Here is a 22,365-nt window from a genome sequence, read left to right as displayed (position 1 = left end):
TCTAGTCTACCCAGACTAACACGGTTGTTAACAGCTACAGTCTCAGAATTCCCCAGGGGTTCCCTCAGAGTCAGCACTGACTCCGTGACAGTGAGTTTGGTTGGTTCTCTTGGTCTGGGTATAAAGTGAAAGCCTAACACCCACGTGCACTGTCCTCACATGGATTAAGCCTCCCGGAATGCCTTCTGACCATTAACCAGGGATGTGAACCGTGTTGCCCTCAGGCATCATGCATTTCACAATGGGCCACATCTACCCCTAAGCAGCCTAAAGAGAGGGGCCGTCTCCTCTAGGGACTTGCCTGGGTGTGTTCTTGATGGAAACCCCCATACTGGTGACATAGTCATGAGTTATATCCTGACTCTTGGTTGAACCTGGGAAAGCCCTGAACCTATCTTGTAAGCTCTCCTGTCTAATGCAATGTATGTATCCCAATCACGGGTCCATTCCCATCTCTCTAGCCCTGCCTGCAATGGTGACATATTAATCTGCAGCCAGTCACGTTTCTGAGATGGTTCCCTTTGTCCTCCAATGTTCAACTGCAGCCTCCGAGTCTCCGTTAACCCTTGGGCGCCATTCTGACCTCCTGCCAATGGTCTCCAGCATGCGGGTGATATAGCTTGGCCTTTGTTTTGTGTTCTGCTGTTTAAGACTTAATGAATGTTCTCCTTAAATGATATTTGAAAGTTGAGGGTCTCTTTTGTACCCTAAAACAGATGTGACAAAGACATTATGACTTTTGTGGTTGTTGGTTTGCTTTTAAAAAAGGGAGCCCTTATGCTTTATACAATTGATGTATGTATATGCATGGATTGTGATCAGAGTTGTATGAGCCCCTAATAAAATGTTTTTAAAAAATAAAAATTAAAAAGGGAGCCTTTGCCTCTGTTAGCTTTTGATATGGACTGGGAGTTGCTTTACAATAATCCAGCATGTAGAGAGGAAGCAGATAATGCTGAAACAAGCCATGTGTGTTAGTCTGGGTTGACCAGAGAAACCAATCCATTGACACACGTATGTGTGTAAGAGAGAGCTTTATATCAAGAAGTCGTTCTATATCAGGAAAACATCCCAGCCCAGTCCAGATCAAGCTTATAAGTCCAATACTACTCCGTAAGTCGGATACCAGTCCATAAACCCCTCTTCAGACTCACACAGCCACACACAAGGATGCAGATTGCAGGAAGATCATAGGCCGGTGGGTAAAAAGTCTTGTAGATCAAATGGTGGTGGCCACATCGCAGGGCTGGTGCAGGTCTCAGCGTGGCTCGTCAACAGGAAGGTGAAGGCCTCTAGAGAGGCATTTATCTTGGTGGCTTCTCCACATGAGGTCATCGAGCTAAACCTGATTGACAGGCTCCACTCCTATCTTCTTACAGGTGCTATGTTGGCCCAAATAACCTACCTATCACACCCTGTGAGGATAAGCAATAAAGCTGGGTGATGGGTAAATGGGAGCCTTCGCGCTAAGGAAGAGCCCCTTCGTCTGTGCCTCTGGTCGCAGTGCATGAGCATGGGAAACCTGGGGCTGACGCAGCCATCTTACGAGTAAGAGGAGGGGAACGAAGGTCGAGACTGGTTACTTAGCACTGCTGAATGGAAAGAGGAGGGACGGGGGCTTGATAATTCTGGTGGGCTTCCAATCTATGAGGTCTGGAGTGTGCCTGCTCCAAGAGCTCTTGATATTGGACATGATCAAGGGAGCAGTACTTAATTTGTGGGTATACTGAACCCCAGTGTCCCAGCTACTCCAGAGAGCGCAGGCCACCGCCCCTGGCATTGAATGGAAAAACATTGGGAGATACGGGTCTTTGCCAGGCTGGAGTTCTTTTATCACACCCAGGGCATTCCAGGAACCAGGAGTGGGGGGCTGCTTGGCTTTACCTCTATTGAACCCCAAAGGGCCTGTACCAGAGGCCGCTCTACGCTTTTGCGGCAAGGATGCTGATGTCGAAATGACAGACCTCCAGTTTGAGGAGAGGAAATGGCCACAACAGCGCTGCCAGAAGGACAGCTGGCCTTTTGGGCATCATTCATGAAAAGGACAAGGAGCTCCCTGTCCTGGGGGCGGCAGCACCCAGCTACCACCACCAGACCACGTCTGCACACAGGGCGCAAGACAGGAAGCATTGTTTCTCACTGACTTCACGGTTCAGCCCATCTCCGGAGTGTCAGCTGTTCTGCGAGGGAGGACAGATCCCTGTGGTTAATTTAATCCTCTGGGTCTCCTAGATACAGCCATGAGACACTTGCCCAAGAATGCGCAGGGGGACCCTGTGGGGAGAGAGCAGCCGGGTGATGTGGAGGGAGCCCCTGGGCCTGGCTTCCGGTTCATCTGGCCGCCCCTGGAGCTCTGCCCAGGTCCCTGGAGTTCAGAGCCAGTTCCGAGCCAAGTGTTGAAGGCTGAGGGGGTGGGAGGTGAGAGCCACAGCCTTTAATGACCGAGTTTGCTCCCTGACCTCATTCGGCCCTGGTTTTAAGACTTGACTTAGAATGGCGCTTCTTACATTTGAGGGAGCACCAGAGTCCCCTGGAGGACTATAAAAACACAGATTGCTGGGCTCCACCCACTGGAGTTTCTGCTTCAGTAGGTTGGGCTGGGCCTGAGAAGCTGCATTTCTCACACACTCTCAAGTGAGACCCACGGGGCTGGAGGTGGTGGGGAGACCTCAGTTTGAAAACCACAGGACATGAACAGGCGCCTCTGGGAGGTAAAATGAAAACATTTGACTGCTAACCTAAAGCAATATCACATACCTGCAAAGAGAAATGAAGTCCCAATGCATGCCACTATGTGGGCGAACTTCAAGAACTGTATGCTGAGCGCAAGAAATCTATCGCAAAGGAATTCTATATGATCTCATGGATATAAAATAAGCAAGAGTATAAAAACCCACACTTATGAAGGCATACCAGAGGTAGGTGGGTGTGATGGAGCAGAGTCCAATCCTCTTAAGCCCTTCACCTTTTGCCAGAGCTGGATCTTGTGCCTGATTCCTCAATCTCCTGCTGCACCATCTGCCAATCTCAGGAGCCCTCAGTGGGCTACCAACGGTGGATTCATTCGACCAACTTCAGACTTCTGCATCTACCAGCCTGTGCCCCCTGCTGTCTCTGCTTCATTGTCAGCCTGCTTCATGCTTATCAGCTTCCCGTGTCAGGAGGAGCCTGAATTAAACAGGACTGGAACGACCTATTTCTATAACTGTGTCAACTATTTCTTGAAGTAAATCTATTTCTATATTCAACACATACAAGCATCACTGGCTCTGCTTCTCTAGAGAACCCCACCGAACAGTGGGGGAAGCAGAGAGGGGTAGTTTTTCTTTGGGGTGGGGGACAGACATCCAGTTTACATTAATGGGGTGGGATATTTTGGAAAAGGACAACGATCATGGTGGGCTTGGAAAATGTAGCCAATGTCATAGCATTGTGAATGCAGACTTTATACTGGCAGATGTCCTGATGCATAGATTTTTCCGACAACTTAAGAAAAGAGGAAAACAACAATAAACTAGATGGTCTGTAAGGGTGGATGAGCCCACCCTCCAGGGTGCTTTCAGCCTGACCCTTCCCAACACCCCCCCCTCCCCGTCTCTTGTTAGGGTGAGAGCCCATATGTCTGAGACCAGTCTAAAATTCCTCTTCAGACGTTTTTTCCAGAATTTTAGACCAGTCTAAAATTCCCCTTGCAATGATGCTGAGTGCAGGAAGATCACAGGTTGGTGGGTGGAAAGTCTTATGGATTCAGTGGTGGTGGAAGCATCTCAGTGCCGGCATGGCTCTCCACATGACTCCTCCAGCTTCAGGGCTCTGATTCCATCAGTGTGTCTCCATATGGCTTGTCAACAGGAATGTCTCACAGGGAGAGTGTGTCCCTGGGAGGAAGACAGCCGTCTCCAGAATCCTCAGGAGAAGGCCATGCCCACACAGAGGCCTCATTGACTGTGACCTGATTGACAGGCAAGACTCCACCCCTTTGCAAGTTGACAGAGTATGTAACTGCCACACACTTCTTTGCCACCCCCCTACCCCCCACTGTGGAGCTGGAGTTTCCAGGGCCAGAGAGGGGCCTGCAGATCTGCCGGTTGGAACTATGGAGGTATTCAGGGAAGGGTGCTGGTGGCCTGGGTGATGGGCAGAGGTTAAGAATGAGGTGGAAAGTGGTAACAGCATTTGGGAGAGCTTTGAGTTGGCTCAGTTACCTTTGCCTACCGCCAGAGTGAAGCCCAAGTACTCCAGCCCTGGTGTTTGGCAGGGGGAAAGGGTGTTTAATTGGGAGCGTGCTGACCCTAGGACACAGGAAATGTTTCCACTGCCTGCCCTCCTGAATGGAGGAGGGAAGGGATTTGTCGACAGCGATACCTCGGTTGTTGAACTTCATTCATTCCAAATTTGCGTTTGGACACCGAAAAGTTCAAGAACTGAACATAGTTTCCGCCATACGAAATAATGGAAAATGAAATAATTGGTTCTGAGGCCCCCAAATTACATGGATAAATTCATTTTTCCAGGCTTTAAGTAACTAAGGAGGCTTTTAGCCTTCTTGCGTTTCACTGTTTCGGAAACGCTATTGCCATTGAGTTGTTTCTGAGTTATCCAAATCGACAGGAACTTGATCCAAATCAGCAGGCTCTTTGATGGTCTGGGTTCTTTGTTTCATGGCTAACGGTTTCACGCCTTTTGCTACATGAGCCACTTAAACCGCACTTTTTTCCCTTTCAGAAATGTTGACAATGCGGCTTAAGCCATGTATTCAGTGACCAAATCAGACAGGCGGTGACCTGATTCCAATGCAGTGGTTCTCACAGCTTTCCTCCTGGCTTCCCTACTGCTTTCACTAATTGTCTTCGGAGCCACGATTACTACATTTACTGAACGTTCCCCAAAAGAAAGCGCAACGAGGGCTGTCTTAATGCACTGGTCCAAGCGCTCTTTGTTGTCTGAGCGAGAGCGGAGCTTCGCCCGAGTGTGACGTCACCCCTTTGTGTCCGAGGCGAGATGCCATGGTGACTCACTCTCGGCCCAGCGGCATTTTTCAAGTAGCATTTTTGGTTCGACTATTGAACAAAGTTATAAACACCGAGCAGGTTTTTTGTTTTGTTTTGAAATTTGCTGTCTGAGCAGTGGAAAGTTTGAGCTTGAAGTCATTTGGTAAGTGAGGTATCTATCTAAATACACATACATATATATGCACACCCATATGCACGCACACATATTTGCTTATGTTTAACAATTTCACCGACACACAACTCACATATCATACAATCACATTCATAATTCACTGTGTAGTCATCATCACCCCTAGTAATCAATTCCAGGACATTTCTTCTTCCTCCCCCATCTCCTGCCAGTCTTCCCAGTCATGTCCCTTTCACTCTATTGATCTCGTGGTTCTCTCCAGAGGTTTACCTCATCTGAGATTCATATTCAGAAAATCACAACAAAACAAACACCCATCAACATGGACACAATGAAACAGAGAAAAACCTCAATTGATCACCAAGCAGAAAACATTTCAAAACGGCAGCAATTGCACATTGGGTCAAGAGGGCGGTCACTGACAAGGGGCTCGTTTTGATGGAACGACAATGGCAGTAATCTGCCCTGCAACGTATTCTGCCTGGTAACGAGGCCTTTGCCATCTCTGGTCCACAGTCACAGGTGATTCTCCAGAGGCTTAACCTGCATGGGGACCCGGCCAAAGTGACAGCTTCTGCTGTCCATGGCCCTCTAGAAACCAGATGTTCACAATCTAAGCTCTAATACAATTCCCTCCTCTGGGTTTGGCTTTTATTACTTAATAACTTTGGATCAATTTTTTCCATACGGATTTAGTTGACACCTCACTTAGATGGCTACTTGTCTTTTTTTTTTTTTTACCCTGGTCAAAGCTGCTTTTATTATTTTATTTTTTACATGTAAAATCCAGTGCCATTGATGGTTCTCTTCATGTTCTATAATCATTATTGATACCTTTTCCAAATTATTCCACCACCATTAACATAAACTCAATGCCCCTGTGGTAGTTACATAATTTCATGTCAACTTGAAGATATATAAAAGTGTAGGGGTGAAGTTTAGCTTGTCAATCAGGTTGTAGCTTGATAACCACATGAGGCAGGTCTTGAAGGAGCCTCAAGCTCTGGCGACATGATCCATGGGTTGGCTTGTCCCACAGGTAGTGTAGCTCACTGGTTGAGGCAGAGAACTGGCTAAAGCAGCAGCATGCTGGTCTGGTCACCAAAGAGCAAGAGAGTGGGCCTTGCAGAGTCATTTATCTCTTTACTTTCCAATCAAACTGTGACCTGATTAATCCCACATGTTCCTATTGGCCAGGTTGACATAATAAACCTATCACACACTCACTGTCCTCCATAGCTGTCTACAAATGGGGTGTTCGCAATTTAAACTCTGATACTTTTCCTTTCATCGTATTTGGATTTTGTTATCACCATTTTTGGATTATACAGGCTGGTGTGTTTCTTCCATGTGACTTAGTTGATACCTCACTTAGATGGCTGCTTGTTTGAATTCAAACCCTCCAGACACTATTCCAATTAATAGATGGGCACCATCTGCTCTCTTCACCACACTGTGCTCTAGCACCCTTATCTTCAGTGATCTCTTCATGAAGGTGAGCATTGAGCTGGGCCATGCTGGATTGGGACTAGAATTACGTGGGAGCCCAGAATCCATCTGCTTGTCCTCCAGGGTTATACAGAAGGTCATATGATAAAAACAAAAACAAAACTTAACAAAAATAATAAGAACAACAAAACACACACAAATAGAAGGCACCCCCCCTACTCCCCCAAACAAACAAACAAAAAACATTGCCCATCACCCCCCTGGGTCTACGGTGATTGCATTGGTAGCATCAGTGACCTCTCCAGTGTCACAGAATTGAAAGGTACTGTGGGTACAAGGAGTTCATGGGCGTATAGTTCAATTGCGAGCTGCTATCCGTGGGTTGTTGTTTTGTACAGACTGATTTCTTAATTGAGTGAGCTCTGTTTACACCAGGGGTCCTCAAACTTTTTAAACACTGGCCAGTTCACTGTCCCTCAGACCCATTGGAGGGCCGGACTATAGTTTTGTTTTTTAAAACTATGACCAAATTCCTGTGCACACTGCACATATCTTATTTTGAAGTAAACAAACAAACGGGGCAAAAACACCTGGTGGGCCAGATAAATGTCCTTGGCGGGCCACATGTGGCCCGCAGGCGCCGTAGTTTGAGGACACCTGGTTTACACTGAGCATGGAGGTTGGTGTTAGCGGAAAATTTCCTGTATCATTTCCTATAAGTACATATCCTTGTCTATCAGATTAAAACTTGCCATATTAATTCAAGCGAGTGTTGAGGTATTCAATGCATGTTGGTTCAGGGTCCCCTTCATGGGACACCCATTAAGCCAGGGTCCCTCCCAAGGTCCAATGACAGCCATTTCTACAGTCTTGGGATGGCCATCATTTGTTGGTCTCCCATCAGAGTATTTCAGTCGGATGACCAAGAGCACAGGTGGTTTTGAGGTAGGGCCCGTTTACTTCAGTCGGAGTTCCACGTTGAGTCCTTCTGGTGTGGCCCTTGGGGGATGCTATTTTGCCTGTAAGGTCAACATCTAAGGTCACTGTGGTAGTTACATAATCTGTTGGCAATTTGAGACTTAAGAGTGAAGGGGTGGAGTTTAACCTGCCAATCAGGTCACAGCTTGATGACTTCATTTGGAGGTGATAAGGAGATCAATAGGTCATTGGAGGTGGGACACACGCTCACTCTCTGTGAGGCATGCTTGCTGACAAGACACATGGAGATACGCAAGAGCCCTAGAACTGGAGGAGACACCTGCAAACCCCTGTTAACACTGAGATGCTGCTACCGCCACGGGAGCCACAAGACTTCCCACCCACCGGCCTGTGATGTTCCTGCATTCAACATCATTGCATGTGTTTCATGAGTCTGAAGAGGAATTTATAGACTGGTATCAGACATATGGGCTAATATCGGACTTATGGACTTGATCTGGACTGGGCTGGGATGTTTTCTCAATAGTCAATTGCTCTTGTATATAAAGCTCTTTCTGATTCCCCTAGGAGTCTCCTTGGATTTGTTTCACTAGTCTGCCCGGACTCCCATAGTACATGGTGTGTTTCACCATGGGTTGGGTAGAAACATATTCAATGGCCTACCCAGGAATTTAGACTTGGGTTTATTCTCCCTTTAGGCTCCCCACAGTTATTGCTTATCACTCCTTCCTGATGTGCGGCTGCGCCTCCCCAATTACCCACCTTACCCACCAACAGAAATATCAGAGGCTCCCCTCCCCTGGTCTTGACTTGATTCCCAGCAAGGTTCTCCTCTCATTCCTGTGGAGGGTCTGTTGACTTGTCACAGCCTGGTCTCAGTGTTGCACAGCAGGTGGATGGATGGTTGTCTCCCTTTCCCCTCTTCTTGATGGAGTGACCCCAGGTGGTGTAAGGTGTCCCCTTTCTAAGTGGTTCTTATGAAGTGCCCATAAGGGGGGTGGGTGATGGATGGCTCATGGCCATTAGGCAGACTTTGCACCCCTTTGTTTGGGAATTCGTTTCTAAGATTTGTTTAAGTGGTGCCTGTCATTGTAGCAGTGGCCTCACACAGTATTTGTCTTTTTGTGATTGACTGACTTCACTCAGCATAATGGCTTCCAGGTCCTTCCAGGTCATGCGGTGTTTCATGCTTTCATCACGGTTTTTAGGGATGCATAGTAGCCCATTGTGTGTATGTACCAGACTTTCTTTATCCACTCTTCCACCCTTGGGCATCTGGGCTGCTTTCGGTGTCTTGCTATTGTGAACTGTGCTGCCTTAAACACGGGCGAGCAGACATCCACTCATGTCATGTCTATTTTTTCTTTGGGATTTATGCCTAATTAATAGTGGTATTGCTGGGTCATACGGGATTTCAGTTCCCAGTCGCCTCAAGTACCTCTGTGTTGTTTTCCAAAGTGCTTGTATGGTTTATGAATCCGCCAACAATGTATACAAGTTCCAGTCTCTGCACAGCCTCTCCAGCCTTTGTTGCTTTCTATTAGTTTTTCTCAATTGTGTTAGCATTGTGGGTACACAGTGGCATCTCGCTGTGGTTTTAATTTGCATCTCCCCGATGGCTAGTGAGTAGGAGCATTTCTCCATGCGTTTGTTTGCCATTTGTGCGTCATTTTCGGTTCATGTCTTTTTCTCACATTGTAATTGAGTTGTTGGTTATTTTCTTATCAAGCTGTTATAGAGTTCTATATATTTGAGTAACTAGATCCTTGTCCAATGTGTAGTTGGTAAAAATTGTTGTGAGCTCTTGTTTTACTCTCCTGAAGTCTTTTGATGTGCATAAGTGATGTGATTTCAGCATGTCCCAGTCATCTATCTTGTCTTCTGCTGTGTGCGCCTCCTCCAGTATACTTGATAGACTATATACGCCCTGCTATAGGACCCTTGTTTGTCCCAGCTTTCTCACCAACGATCCTGAGGGCTTTGGGGTTTACATGTCCGTCTTTAATACGTCTTTAGTCCATTTTTGTGCACAGGGGGTGGTATGGGTCTTATTTCATTCTTCTGCATATGAAAATCCAGTTTGGCCAACACCATTTGTTGAAGAGGCTTGTTAGGTTTCTGGAATGGGTAATGTAAGGTAAACGGAGGTACAAGGAGACAGACACAGATAGCTGACAGGACAAAGGGAAAGCAGAAACAGAAATAACTTTATTAGAGGGAAGCTCCTGGACGAGGTTCCGTGGGCTAGCAAGTAGCCCAGGGAAGTCACACCCAGCAGTCAGGACGTGGCTCTTTAAGGGTGGTAAAGAATTTCCGGCATGTGGGGCAATTAGCGGATGGGGGCTGGCCACTCCGAGAATTGTTTCCTTTTTACTCAGAACATCTGGTTTCACTTGCTGGTGCCGGTTGTCTTATCTTGCGCCTTTTGTTCTGGCTTGCCCTGGGTCTTGTGGGGGTGTTCAGCCCTTGCTTTCCTGCTCCCAGCTAGACAGGTAATACCTTGGTTCTTCACGCCGAAGCATGTTGTGCGATATAAGTTGGTTTTTATGAAGGACAAGACAAGTTTCAGGTTTTACAGTTTCAAAAGTGTTCACAACTGGGCACAAACAGCTATGTGGAAAAGAGAAACCATGTGTGAGGAACTGGGTGCGTGGGGGGAGTATCCCAAGAGGTCAAAAGCCCCCAAACCCTAGAGTCTAAGAGCATGTGGGCCCAGAGGCTGGAGGCCCTGAGTAGGCCCAGAATTGTGCATGTGTGCCCACACGGGAGAGGGAGAGCTTTGCCCTCTACCTGCCTTTGACCAGGATCAGGGTAGAAGAGAGCAAGGCCTTCCCACAGCCAGGTATTTCAAACCGTTTGCTGGGGAGGTGTTGTTGATGGTATTAATTGACTCCACTGACTGAGTTAGGCCCACCTGGGTGATGTCATGGGCCTCAGCCTAGTTTGGGTGCCCAGGTGTGCCTCTTACCTGGATTACGGGCTTGAGTATGAGCATGCTCAATGTGGGATCTTCATCGGTGTCTAATGGTTGCCTGAAGTCCCTCCAAGCTCCTTTATGGGGCCCTTTGCAGGCACGGGAAGGACAACGCCCCTGCCCCTAAAGCTAGCTACCTAGCAGGCTCTCGTTCTCCCATTGGATATTTCTAGGTTCTTAGTCAAAAATAAGTTGCCTGTAGGCTAATGCCTTTATGTCTGGGTTTTTCTGTTCTGATCCACTGATCTACGTCTCTCTCATTGTACCAGAACCCGGATGTTGAGACTACCGTGGCCATGCCGTAGGTTTTTAGGTCAGGAATGCTAGGCATCCTACTTGGTCTTTCTTTTTCAGGAGTTATTTGCTTATCCTGAGTCTTTTGCCTGCCCATATGAAATGGGTAATGGGTTTTTCCATTTCTTTAAAGAATATATTTGGGATTTGGATTGCACTGTATCTTTTTGGGATGTGGGACTTTCTGTGGGACTAATTAACTCTGTTAAGTGGTACAGCAGGGGGGTGGCAGACCCTTTATAATAAGTATCTGGGGGAGAGTGTGCGATTCAGTGTTGGGGGAGATCAAAAAGTGGAAAAGGAAGTGTTAGAGGAGGGAGAAGAGGGACCAAGGCAGCAGGAGGGAAGGGATCAGGTTGTGCTCATTAGTAGGCTAAAAGGACGGAAATTAGACACACCCCTCCCAAAATGCCTGATTTGTAATGACAGAGGAATGGGTGATACTGTTTGAGCGAGAAAAGAGGGGGAAATGGTAAGCGCAGTCTCAGCTTTGGTTTATGAGGATGAGGAGAGATAAGGACTAATGAGAAGAGAAATAAAAAGATGGGTAAAAAGGTTATGAAATAAAAGTTCAGATATTAACATTAAAGCAGGGAAGTGCCAGAGAGAAAAGTACTAAAAATAAGAGTAGAAACAATGATACCAGACCGAGAAGCGGAAGAGCGGTTACTGTCTGAGCTCTCGCCTTTGCCCGCAGCTGTGTCTCCGAGGTGGGTGCCAACTTCTGGAGTGAAGCTGTGCCGAGGGACTAGAAAACAAACACATTACATTGAAAGCAAAAGAGTGAAATAATAATCCCCTCCCCTCGCCATCCTTACATATGCAACAGACGGGAAGTCCCGATGAAGGAGGAGTTATAGGAAGACTGCACACATTTGCTCTCAAGAGGGGACGGGTGCAGGAGTGATAGAACACGGAGCAGCAACAATGGCAGCGAAAGAAGAGCTGGGCGTAGACCTTGTCCAGAGGGGGAATCAGGCCTGTGTGGGGCAGGGGTCTTTTGAGCCGCTGGGGACAGCAGTCAGTTGTTCTACTTCCTTGTGGATGTCAGGGTAGGGCTGAGATTAAGACTAGGGCAATGGTTTTGGTGTCCGATGATTTAGGGTAATTATCTTAAAGAGTAGACCTCTGCTGGATCAAGTCAGAGGGATATGCTTCACTCTCTTTGGATGCTGGGGATGACCAAGTGGGGGTGGGGGAGAGGGGTCCATACCTGCCACCTACCTAGGTGGGCTAGTAGGGAGGAATGAAGCCATAACCTATTCAGAGGGCAGGTTGCTTATCTGAGAGGCCTGGGTGCTGACCAGGGCTGGTGTTGGGGATGACAGTGAATAAGTCTGTTCTCTGTTCAGCTGGGAGCAGCTTCTGGGCCCTAAGGCTTTGAGGTGTTCCCCTCTTTGTCTCACAGGCCCAAACTCCTGCCTGTGCTTTGTGCAGTTTCTATTTGTATTGTAATGCTAACACATTGCTAAGAGACCAGGTGTGTGTTAGTTATCCAAAGAAGTTTTAAAAAAAAGTGTGTTTTTGATTGTTAAGATCCCCCAACCCCCAAGTCCCGACCTGTACCTCAGGAAAGGGGGGTGCATTATTCATTTTTCTGAGTGAGGCTAGAGCTCCTCCAGCTTGTGTGGAGAGTTAGTCTGTCCACTATTTACACCAGCTCTGGGTTGCTCTATAGAGTTGTTCCTGTGAGACCCATAGGTGATGTTATCTCTGCCACTGGAGAGGCTGGGCTGTGAGGGCTTGTCTTCTGGCAAACAATTAAGACCCCCAGAGGCTATTCTTTCCGAGAGCTGGGCACCATCTAGTTTCTTCATCACACTTTTCTCTCTTTTTTTTTTCACAATAAGATCTTTGATTTGTCAACATTAAGTCTGAATTTTACACAGATTCTTGAACTGGTGGCTCATAGCCATCAGCTCGTTACACTTTTGCACCTGTCTCATTGCCAGTAGTTTTTCCAGAACTGCCACCGTCACCATGAAGCTCCAGGAATCTTCCCAATTCAAACTTGGGCTTTTTCAGCATGGTTACTTTTCTGACAAACACATCATGGAGAGGGTAAATAGACTGGCAAGCCTGTTCTGTGTCTTTCCCAATGCTGTCTGGAATCAGTTTATTGACCTCTTCTTCAAGTCATTTGTCTGCACCTCTCGGTCATGATTGCCATCATTTTCTTTCAGATTTGGCGGACCTGCTGGTGCTGAGCATAAGAGGTCTTCTGAATCTGATTATTGCTTTTTTTAGTAAAACCAACACAGAGGACACAAAGTAGATCCCCATCGGTAGTCTTGACATCAACATGAGCTTCAATCATGGTCTGCCATTTCTTGACCATGGAGCGCATCTTGTCCTGCATAAGGTCCATGCCGTGGAAGTTGGTCAGGCAGTTTTTGTCCTGAACATCCTCAGTCATTAACTTAAATTTTCTAAAGGCAACCTCATCATTCTGTAGATCAGCAAGGCTCACTTCAAAAATTCGACCCTTGCGGCCATCAGATTCAATTTAGGTTCCTTGAGTCCTGGTGACTCGTGTTTTCCCAATATTTTTCATATTGAACATAGCTGGTGCTTTCACATCACACCAATCTTTCTTAGAAAATGCACCAACCACTTTCCTCTTAGCTCCTTTTGGCCACCTTTTGTAAGGCACGTGGTCTTGCCAACCGCAATGGCGTTGTGCAGAGAGCCAAAAGGGCCTTCACACTTTTCTATAGCACCCTGTGGCAGTTACATAATCTCCTGTCAGCTTGTGAAGGGGTGGAGTCTAGCCTGTCAGATCCTAGCTAATGAGGCCTCTGTGTGGGCATGGCCTTCTCCTGAGGATTCGGGGAGCTCCTGTCTTCCTCCCTAGAGGCAGTACACACACTCACTCCCTGAGAGACATTCCTCTTGACAAGCCACATGGTGGAGCCAGAGCTCTGGAGCTGGAGAAGCCACCTGGAGACCCACGCCAATGCTTAGAGGCTTCCACCACCACTGGGTCCACCAGACTTTCCACCCACTGGTCTGTGATCTTCCTGCATTCGATGTCATCACATGTGTTTGTACAAGGCTGAAGAGGAATTTATGGACTGTTATTGGATGTATGCGCTAATATCAGACTTATGAACTTGAACTGGACTGGGCTGGGATGCTACCTTAATATACAATTGCTCTTTGATATAAAGCTCTCTCTTACACACATATGAGTGTCCATGAATGTGTTTCTCTAGTCAGCCCGGATTAACACACACCCATATCTTCAGTGACCACTTCATTGGGGGAAGTATTAAGCAAGGCCATGTTATAAGAACTAATTTTTATATATTTGACAAAGGGGTAGGTCTGCAAAAGAACACTGAAACCTTTGTAATTAAGTTGGGGGTACTGGTTGCTACACATCAGCATTGTAATTAGGATGAGGACTGTCATCACATGTTCTTCACCAGCTGTTTCCTGCTCCAATAGTTTAGTGTCACTCTGACTGCTGATGGCAACACCTTGGATCAATTTATCTGTGTCTCTTAGGACTTGGAAGAATGTCTCAGCGTGGTTGTGCTTTACCATTCCTATTCTCTGGCTTAAAATCACAAGGTAATCTTTTGCTTCCACCTCACGGCTGAGGAAGTGAAATCATCAAGATAAAAACAATTTAAATTTATAAAAAGACCTGAGTAATCTCTAACCCTCTCTTCACTTGCTTCAACTCCACAGGGGGTGATTGCAGGCAGGGAGGGGATGAGAGAGGTGGCTGGTCCAGTCCCGGATGACACAGTGAAACACACACAGGCTTACACTTTTAATAACACGCCGGTTTGATCCAGAATGCTAATTAGACGGGAAAATAAAACATGGCCGGAGTCCTGGGACAGGAGACTCAGAGAGGCAGAATGAGTCCCTCCAGAAGACTGAAGCTGACTCTGGATTATTGCCAGGACTGTGGAGAGTGACACACATATTCCAACTGGCATGGTGGGCTGCCATCGTGGAGCCGGGCAGCTGGTTCAACTCAGCTGGCAAAGAGATTTGGTTGCTAGGCTACGTGCACACTACCCTGGTCTTCTAAGACAGAGATTCAGTTCTAGCAGGACTTGGATATGTGCATTTTCCCATCTGGGCCCAAATTCTGGTTCACCCACGTTTTACACCCTATAAGTCCATTTTGGAGCCACGACAGAACCAGGAGGAACCAGATCCAAGGCTTGGTTTGAGCTGTCGGGGAGGATGGTGGGGTGATGGTGGTTTCACTTAGCTAGGCTGCAATGGTCTTCCGGCCCTCTGACTGTGTTCGAACCCTGCGGGTCGCTGGTCTCATCAGGGGTGGGAAGGCAAGGACCTTCTACAAGCATTTCAGAGACCTTGCCTCTTCCTGGTGGCAGCCAACCACACAAAATGCTTGGCACAGTATCTGGCTTTCAACACATGGGAACCTGTCTGGTCACCTGCACCGGGCCAATCCTGGGCCTCCAGGCCCCCCACTCAGGCCTGTTTGTCAGCACCCTCCCTTAGGGCTCCTGGCCGCTGAGGTCCAGACAGAGCTGTCTCAAGTTGACTTTTCCTTTCACAGGGAGGCCTGTGGCTCCCTCAGGTGGGGAGAGACACCACCAAACTGATCTCTATCAAGCTCGGAAGAACAGAGTTCATCTTGCTCCTCTTTATGGTCCTGTAAATACCATTTGCCATTTCAGATCACACAGTGGACCAGGCTTACTGTCAAGTACAGACGGGTGGGACCCGTGTGATAATGGCCTCTAGCCATCCTCAGGTCTCAAACTTCACTCACCCCCTTGGCTCGATTTTCAGTCACACAAAAGATAGTTCTAGAAGAGCAACAGGGATACTAGGGAGGTGCACATACCTTGGAATAATGAACCTGTGGGGTAAGTATTGGATTGGCAATCACCAGGTTGGCAGTTCAAAGCTAGTAGCCACTCTGTGGGCAAAAGATGAGGCTATCAGCTCCCAAAGAGATTTACAGTTTCTAAACCGGATTAGAGACTCTATGAGTTGGATTTGACTGGAGGGCACTGAGTTTGGGTTGAGATCAAAAGAGAATTTGCATTTGCATTTCAGCAGCTGCTCCAGGCCAAGTACAAGGAGCTTAGAAAGAAGGAGAAATCAAGCTCAGGAACACCAGGGAGCACGGGGACATGTGAGACTACATTGTGGGGTTGCGATCAAGGACACGAAATGAAGCGTGTCTGCATCGTGGGATGGGAAACTGATTTACTCTGGAACCTTTCACTCAAATCACAGTGTTTCAACACACGCAGACATGCACACACAAAGGGAAACAGCCTGCTGTCGTCAAGCCAATTAGATTCCAACTCATGGCAACCCAGACGGGTCAGAGCGCAGATGCACACAGAGGCTGTGAACAGCCCATTGTGAGGAAGTAGATTGCCACTGGGTGGGCTTGAACACCCAGCCTTTGGACTAGCAACCAAGTGTGTTAAACATTTGCACTGCCCGGGGTCCTTGAAGATCCCTGAAGCCCAGAGCCAGGCTGTGGGTGTGGGGTGTGTGGGCTGATGGAGCAAGATTGCCAGCATTTTGTGTGTGTGTGTGTGTGTGTGTGTGTGTGTGTGTGTGTGTGTGAGAGAGAGAGAGAGAGAGAGAGAGAGAGAGAGAGAGAGAGCAAGAGAGAGCTGCTTAGTCAAGAAGGTATGATGTCGATAGTCTGGAGCTGTTCCATTCTAGCCAAGGCTTCAAGCTTCATTCTGGTTCAACCTCCAGCCGAGGACATGCATTTCCACACTCCGCTGCCACCGAGCGCAGGGAATTCTGACTCACAGCAACATAATCAGACAGAGCAGAACTGCCATGGAGAGTTTCTAAACTGTAAATCTTCATGGGGCAGGCAGTGCCCCCCCAACCCCACCACAGCCTCTCCCAGGATCTGTGGGTTGCTGACTAGCCCAGAGCCCAGGGAATTCTGATAGATCCCCTAGATAATTCCTATATAGACCTAATAACCTCCTAGAATTTGATAAGGTGTAGCTTCTGATTCAGTCCATCAAAGATGGAAATGCAAATTCTCAGCAGGGGGTCAAAGGGGAATGAACTGGAGTCCCAAGCCCTGGATCCAGCCCTCTGAAAAGATCTAGGATAACATGACTTCCCATCAGAGGGTTGTTTTCCCAGGTGCAGAATGAGCGCCTGTGGAGCAGCCGGGAAAACTCATGCCATGAAGACTGCTCATAAAGAGGTACAGCCTCGGAAACGACAAGGAGTTGGGGGGGTAAGGTCAACACCATCCTCTAGAGTCACTATGAGTTGGAATCAAGTCAATTGCAGTGAGTTTGCCACCTTTTCAGGATCCCTGGGGATAGAGTGGGCTGCTAACTACAAAGTCAGCAGTTCAAATCCACTAGCTATTCCCCGGGAAAAAGATGAGGCCCATCTACTCCTGTAAGAGTTATAATCTCGAACGCTCACAGGGGATAGTTCTACGCTGATCAAACGGTTGCTATGAGTCGGCAGTGAGAGTGATGGGACCATCCCAGGAAAGTTCACCTTGAAAATGTGCAGGTGGGAGCCCCTCTGTCCTCCCTCCTGCCCCCCCCCACATCCCCACCCTCTCTTTCCTGCCTTAGACAGGGCAAGTCAAGAGGTACCCATTACAGCCGGCCGGTACCTTGGGGCCTGACTCATGAGCCGTGGACTGGGGCCTCTGCGGAGCCAGCTATTGGCAAGCCGGGAGTAAAATTTCACCCTGCTCCTCTACTCCCACCCCCTTCCCGGGGCTACAATGCTTGCTTTTGTTGGCAAGTATTGTGTGTCCAAGCCCTTTTCCACTGAGGAAGCCTTTGTTCAGAAGAGGGGACATGGGAGCACAGCTCAGCGTCTGGGCCAGAAGGTGGCGAAAGGACCGGGTGGGCTCATTGCAGGAGGCGATTAAGGTAGAAGCAAAGAAAACGAGGTGTCAGGATTTTCACAGGGGAGAATGGGGTGGGTCTTTCTCTTGTAAAAAGGACCCCCAACCCCTCTCAGATACCCTTTCAAGTCCAAGAAGCTGGTATGGAGGGTAGGTTGGAGAAGCTTTCAGGGGTGGAGCCAGCAGCCAATGGGAAGCCTAGATGCAGCAAGAACCCACCTGAAGGGCAGGTAAGAGAGAAATGAGCAGGAACTCTAGTGGGGACACAGGTTCTAGGGAAGGAGAGTCCAACTGGAGGCTGTATTCCTGGTTTGGGGGGCTGGGGTGGGGGTGGGGGAGCAAGGTGGGTCTGTCAAGTTTTCAGGGAGTCCCCACCCCAGGCAGGAGAAAAAAGGCCAACATTCTGGAAAGCTCCCAGGTTCAGGGAGGTCTGACATACAGAGTTGGAAGTGTCAATCACTAAAAGACTGCTGGGATGACAGTTGGGGCTCAAGCCAGGCCTCAGGATTTCACCCCAGCCTGCAGGCCCTGTTCCTTTGAGTACAAGGAACCGTCTAGAGGGTTGGACCCTCTGAGTGGGCCTCTCATCCAATACCACACTCCCCTTTTACAGGTGGGTAAACTGAGGACCAGAGAGCCTGGTCAAGCAGCTGGCATCATATCCAAGGCACTTGCCCTCTCACCTTCAGAAGCCAACCACTGCCCAGCTCCGGGCCACTTCTCCTTTGGGTGAACACGTTTCCACATAAAAGGTACTCTGGCATAACTTGGATATGATCAACTGTACATTGCCACATGACTAGGGTTTAGGCCCATGACTTCCCCGATCCTCACGGCTCCCCTTTGACAGGTGAGGTATTGAGATTCACAGCAAGCAATGACTCACCCTTGGCCACACATCCTGTACTTGGCAAAGTTGAATCTAGAACATTCTCGGGACTCTCCATGCTGTCTCTGGCTCCTTCTCCGGGCTGCTGCCTGAGCTCTGCCTGTAGCTCTGCTTTGTGGCCTTGGATTCAGGGGGGTGGGGTGCACTTCAGATCTCTGAGTCTGCTTCAAGGGTCTCAGCATCCTGCCATGCACTCCACAGCACGGGGGGCCACAGAGTCGAAGCACCTGTCTCTCTGCCCACAAGGGGCGAAGGCAGACAGGCAAACTCATGGGGTGGGGGGCAGCCAGGCTGAACGACTGGAAAGGCTCTTACACAGGGAGGAGTGTGGGGGCCCAGGACTTCTCAAGGGAAGTCTGGTCGGAGAATTTTAACCCACAAGTCATCTTTCTTTCAAGAAAGCCACACAATAAAGGGTCTGAACTCCAAGCCAGAAAGATTAGGGGGCTTTATGTATGTCAAACAATGATTCTTTATTCTGCAGTCTTTTAGAAAAAAGAAAAACCTGGTCTCTAATGTCTACTTCTGGATTGCCTGCAGTCTCATTTATGTGTTGATCGGGCGGGACATGGTTGCGGAGTGAAGCCAGATGTGCGGCTTCTGCGGACCTGGGCTGCCCACCTGGCTACCGAGTTGGTCTCAGCCTTGTGGGGAGGAGCAGGATCCACTCTCGGCATACACTCTCCTCTCCGCACCTCTTGGTTCTTCCCACCTGGACCTGTGGCCAGTGCTTCTAGTGGCCACATCCAGGAGTGGACATAAACAGACTCTCGTCGTTTGTTTTGCCCCATCCCTTAACTTTTTATTGTGAATCAGGCAAAGGACGACAGAGCAGGTTCTGCACTCAGCAGTTCATAAGTGTTTTATCTCAAGTTATACACTGCAGCTCCCTCTGTACCCCACCCTGGATCCAATTTTCCCCCTGGATCTCCTGTTTACATTTCACCTTCTTTCCTAAGGACTTTGTCCTTGGTCAAAGGTTGCGCTTTGACCTTGAATGATTGATCAGTCAAACTCTGGAGCAAGTTCAATTCCAAGGCTGAAGGTTTTCCAAGGGCCATAGTCTTGGGGCCCATCCATCTTTTCTTTAAAACAGAACATTTGTTAAGTCTACAGTCTTAGAGGCAAGGATGGTGCAACTTTATCTCACATACTTTGGACATGTTGTCAGGAGAGACCAGTCCCTGCAGAAGGGACAGCGAAAAAGAGGAAGGCCCTTGACGGGATGTGTTGGCACAGTGGCTGCAACCCTGGGCTCCAAGCACAGGAACCGTGTGTGCAGGCTAAGGGACAGGCAGTGTGTCCTTCTGTTGTCCATGAGGCCGCTATGGGTGGAAACCGACTTGATGGCAACTATTAACAACAACAATGGGGCCAACGACAGGAAAACTTGAGCGACATACCATCTGGGCGAAGGAGACCATAGCATGAGGTCGTAATGGTGTCCGAGGGTGGCCCGGGAGGTGAATAGTCTCACTTCTGTGATACATAGCTTCAAAGAGGACACGGGAGGCCAGAGAAAACTGTCACATAAACATGGTTGGTGGCAGATCAATATGACCTCGTTACTGGTGGGCCTCCTGGCTTGGGGCCATGACTGGGACACATGCATAATGTAAGGTAGAGAGCTAATAATATTGGTCCAGGAGCTTGCCTGAGGCTGTCAGGACTATATGACCCTCAGGACGGTGGTCTCCATCAAGGGCACCCGAGGTAAGCCACTAAGGGAGACTGGCCCCCCCCCCCCCCCCCGGGGCTGGTCATGCACTCTGCCTGAGGGTGAGACAATTCACAACCTATCAACGAAAGAGTCAAAGGAGGCTTAATCCACCCAGGGACTCTGCAGATGGATTTGGGGCTTCTAACGTCATCCACAGCCTTCTGCAAATCCGGTGGGAACGGTGATTGCTTCTTGTTCGCCTGCGCAGTGCTATAGGTGCCTGGCAGTGTAAGATCATCTATTGGCACCAGGGAAGAAAGGCCTTTGTTAAGATTGTAAGCAAGACAACCATGCGGGACAGTTCTACTCTATAACACAAGAGGCCACCGTGGGTTGGAATGGACTCCAGAGGATCATCAGGTTTGCGAAGAGCTCTAGTTACACCCATTTTACAGACGGGGCCACTGAGGCTCGGCCCCAGCGTTCTAACCAGAAAGCAAAGACTCTCAACTCCTTCCCCTCGTTTGCCGATTGCTGGCGTTCTTGGCACTCGGAGGCCCCTGGGAGCTAGTCTGCAAAACCGATAGATTCGTGGGGGCAAGGCGACTGTCCTGAGATCCAGGGGCAAAATGCAATTTGCCAGACCGCTGGCTTGGGCGGAGGAACAGCGTCTACGTGACCCGGTGGCAGACCAGAAGTGCGGGACAGAACACTGGCCCTGCTGTCCAGCAAGCGGGCGGAGAGACTCAGGAGGGAAGATTCTAGCTGTCACTCTGCCAAGAGAAGTCTGAGGGGACACTCGTCCCGTGCGCCCAGAGCCCCTGCCCCGGCTCTGCGTGGCACTTCCGATCCCGGGCCAGGCCACACGCCGCTCCGCCCCCGGCCCGCGGCGCCCCCAGTTCCGACCCGCTCCGGGCCCCGCCTAGCCCGCTGTGCCCACCCCCGGCCCGCCTTGCCTCGCCTCGCCGCCCTCGCCTGGCTCCCGCCGCGTCCCGAGCGCCGGCAGGCACTTGGCAAGGAGGGCGCTGGCGCTGCTGAGTCTCGGCTCTCCCGCCGGCAGCCTCGGGCTCCGGGAGCCAGCGGTCCAGGCGGCGGCGGCGGCGGCGCGCGGGGGCCCGGAGCGGGCGGGCAGCGGCTGCGGCGGCGGAGGAGGAGGCCGGCCGGCTCTCCGGCAGCCCCACGACGCGCCCCAGCCTCGGGGCTCGGGGCTCCGGCGCCCGCGCGGCCACATGGGTCCGCTCCGCGCGCTGCTGTCCTGCCTGCTGCCCCTGCACTGCGCGCTCTGCGCCGCCGCGGGCAGCCGGACCCCAGGTGCGTGCGGGGGGAGAGGGACACGGGTCTCAGGGTCAGAGGAGCCAGAGCGAGCAGGGGGGATGCGGGGAGGGAGGGGGGCAGTGCGCACGCTGGGGCTGAAGTCATTGCCGCCTTGGGGTGCCGCTGCCAGTCCTGTGCTTTCCCTCCTGTTCTGGCATACCAGGACAGGGTTTGGGAGCCGGCAGGGGGCTCTCGGTAGGGGTCGGTAGCTCGCTCTCCCCTCTCGGACTCCTCTTGTACGTCTTTCTCTAGTTTAAACTTGGGCATTTTGTGTGTATGTCTCCCACCCGTTCACACTGAGCTGGGCTGGCAGGTGGCTACCTTCAGTTCAGGTAACACAGGACACACACACACACACACACACACACACACACTGCCCTCATCTTGTAGGGTGAGGGGACCCTTCTGGTGGCTCTGGGCATGGGCTGGAGGCTCCAGTCATTTCCCGGCAAGGTGGCTGCTGGCCTGTGAGCTCTGGCCATGCACCAAAGGGACTCCCTCTTGCTGCAATTTTGGGTGGTCTTCTGCTGCCCCGGCTAAAAACGGGAGGATGGGCCCCCAGAGTTAAACTGCCCAGGGCACGGGTGCACTTCAGAACCATTCATTTCTGGACTTCATCAGTGCTGTGAGGAGAAGGGGTGTGGAAATGAAAATTCCTCCTAAACTCCTGTCCCTGAATCACCAGGCCTGCAGCCAGAGCGCTGTCACTCCCCGCCCGGCCTGCTGGCCAGCCAGGGAGAGCTCACTGTGTGAGGATGGGCCTCTGGCGTGGGGCCCCAGGCCATGACCTCACACTTAATTCAGCCCAGTGGGCAGGTCACTCTGTGAGGCTCCTTTTACTTTTG

General features: G+C 49.8%; 1 protein-coding gene across 3 annotated transcripts in view; it reads left to right on the top strand.

The window, feature by feature from the left end:
- The first annotated feature begins 21,189 nt into the window (after positions 1-21,189).
- ADAMTS14 (ADAM metallopeptidase with thrombospondin type 1 motif 14) overlaps positions 21,190-22,365 on the top strand; it is an 89,612-nt gene continuing 88,436 nt past the window's right edge. For all 3 annotated transcript variants that reach the window (XM_075534041.1, XM_075534040.1, XM_075534039.1), the window contains exon 1: positions 21,190-21,517. In XM_075534041.1, the coding sequence (XP_075390156.1) occupies positions 21,436-21,517 (82 nt within the window). In that variant the 5' untranslated portion in view covers positions 21,190-21,435. The remainder of the gene's footprint in view (positions 21,518-22,365) is intronic.

This window comes from Tenrec ecaudatus, chromosome 16 (assembly GCF_050624435.1).
Source record: "Tenrec ecaudatus isolate mTenEca1 chromosome 16, mTenEca1.hap1, whole genome shotgun sequence".
NCBI classification, from domain to species: domain Eukaryota; kingdom Metazoa; phylum Chordata; class Mammalia; order Afrosoricida; family Tenrecidae; genus Tenrec; species Tenrec ecaudatus.
The sequence above is the reverse complement of the archived record's forward strand: the minus strand, read 5'-3'. Positions and strand labels throughout refer to the sequence as shown.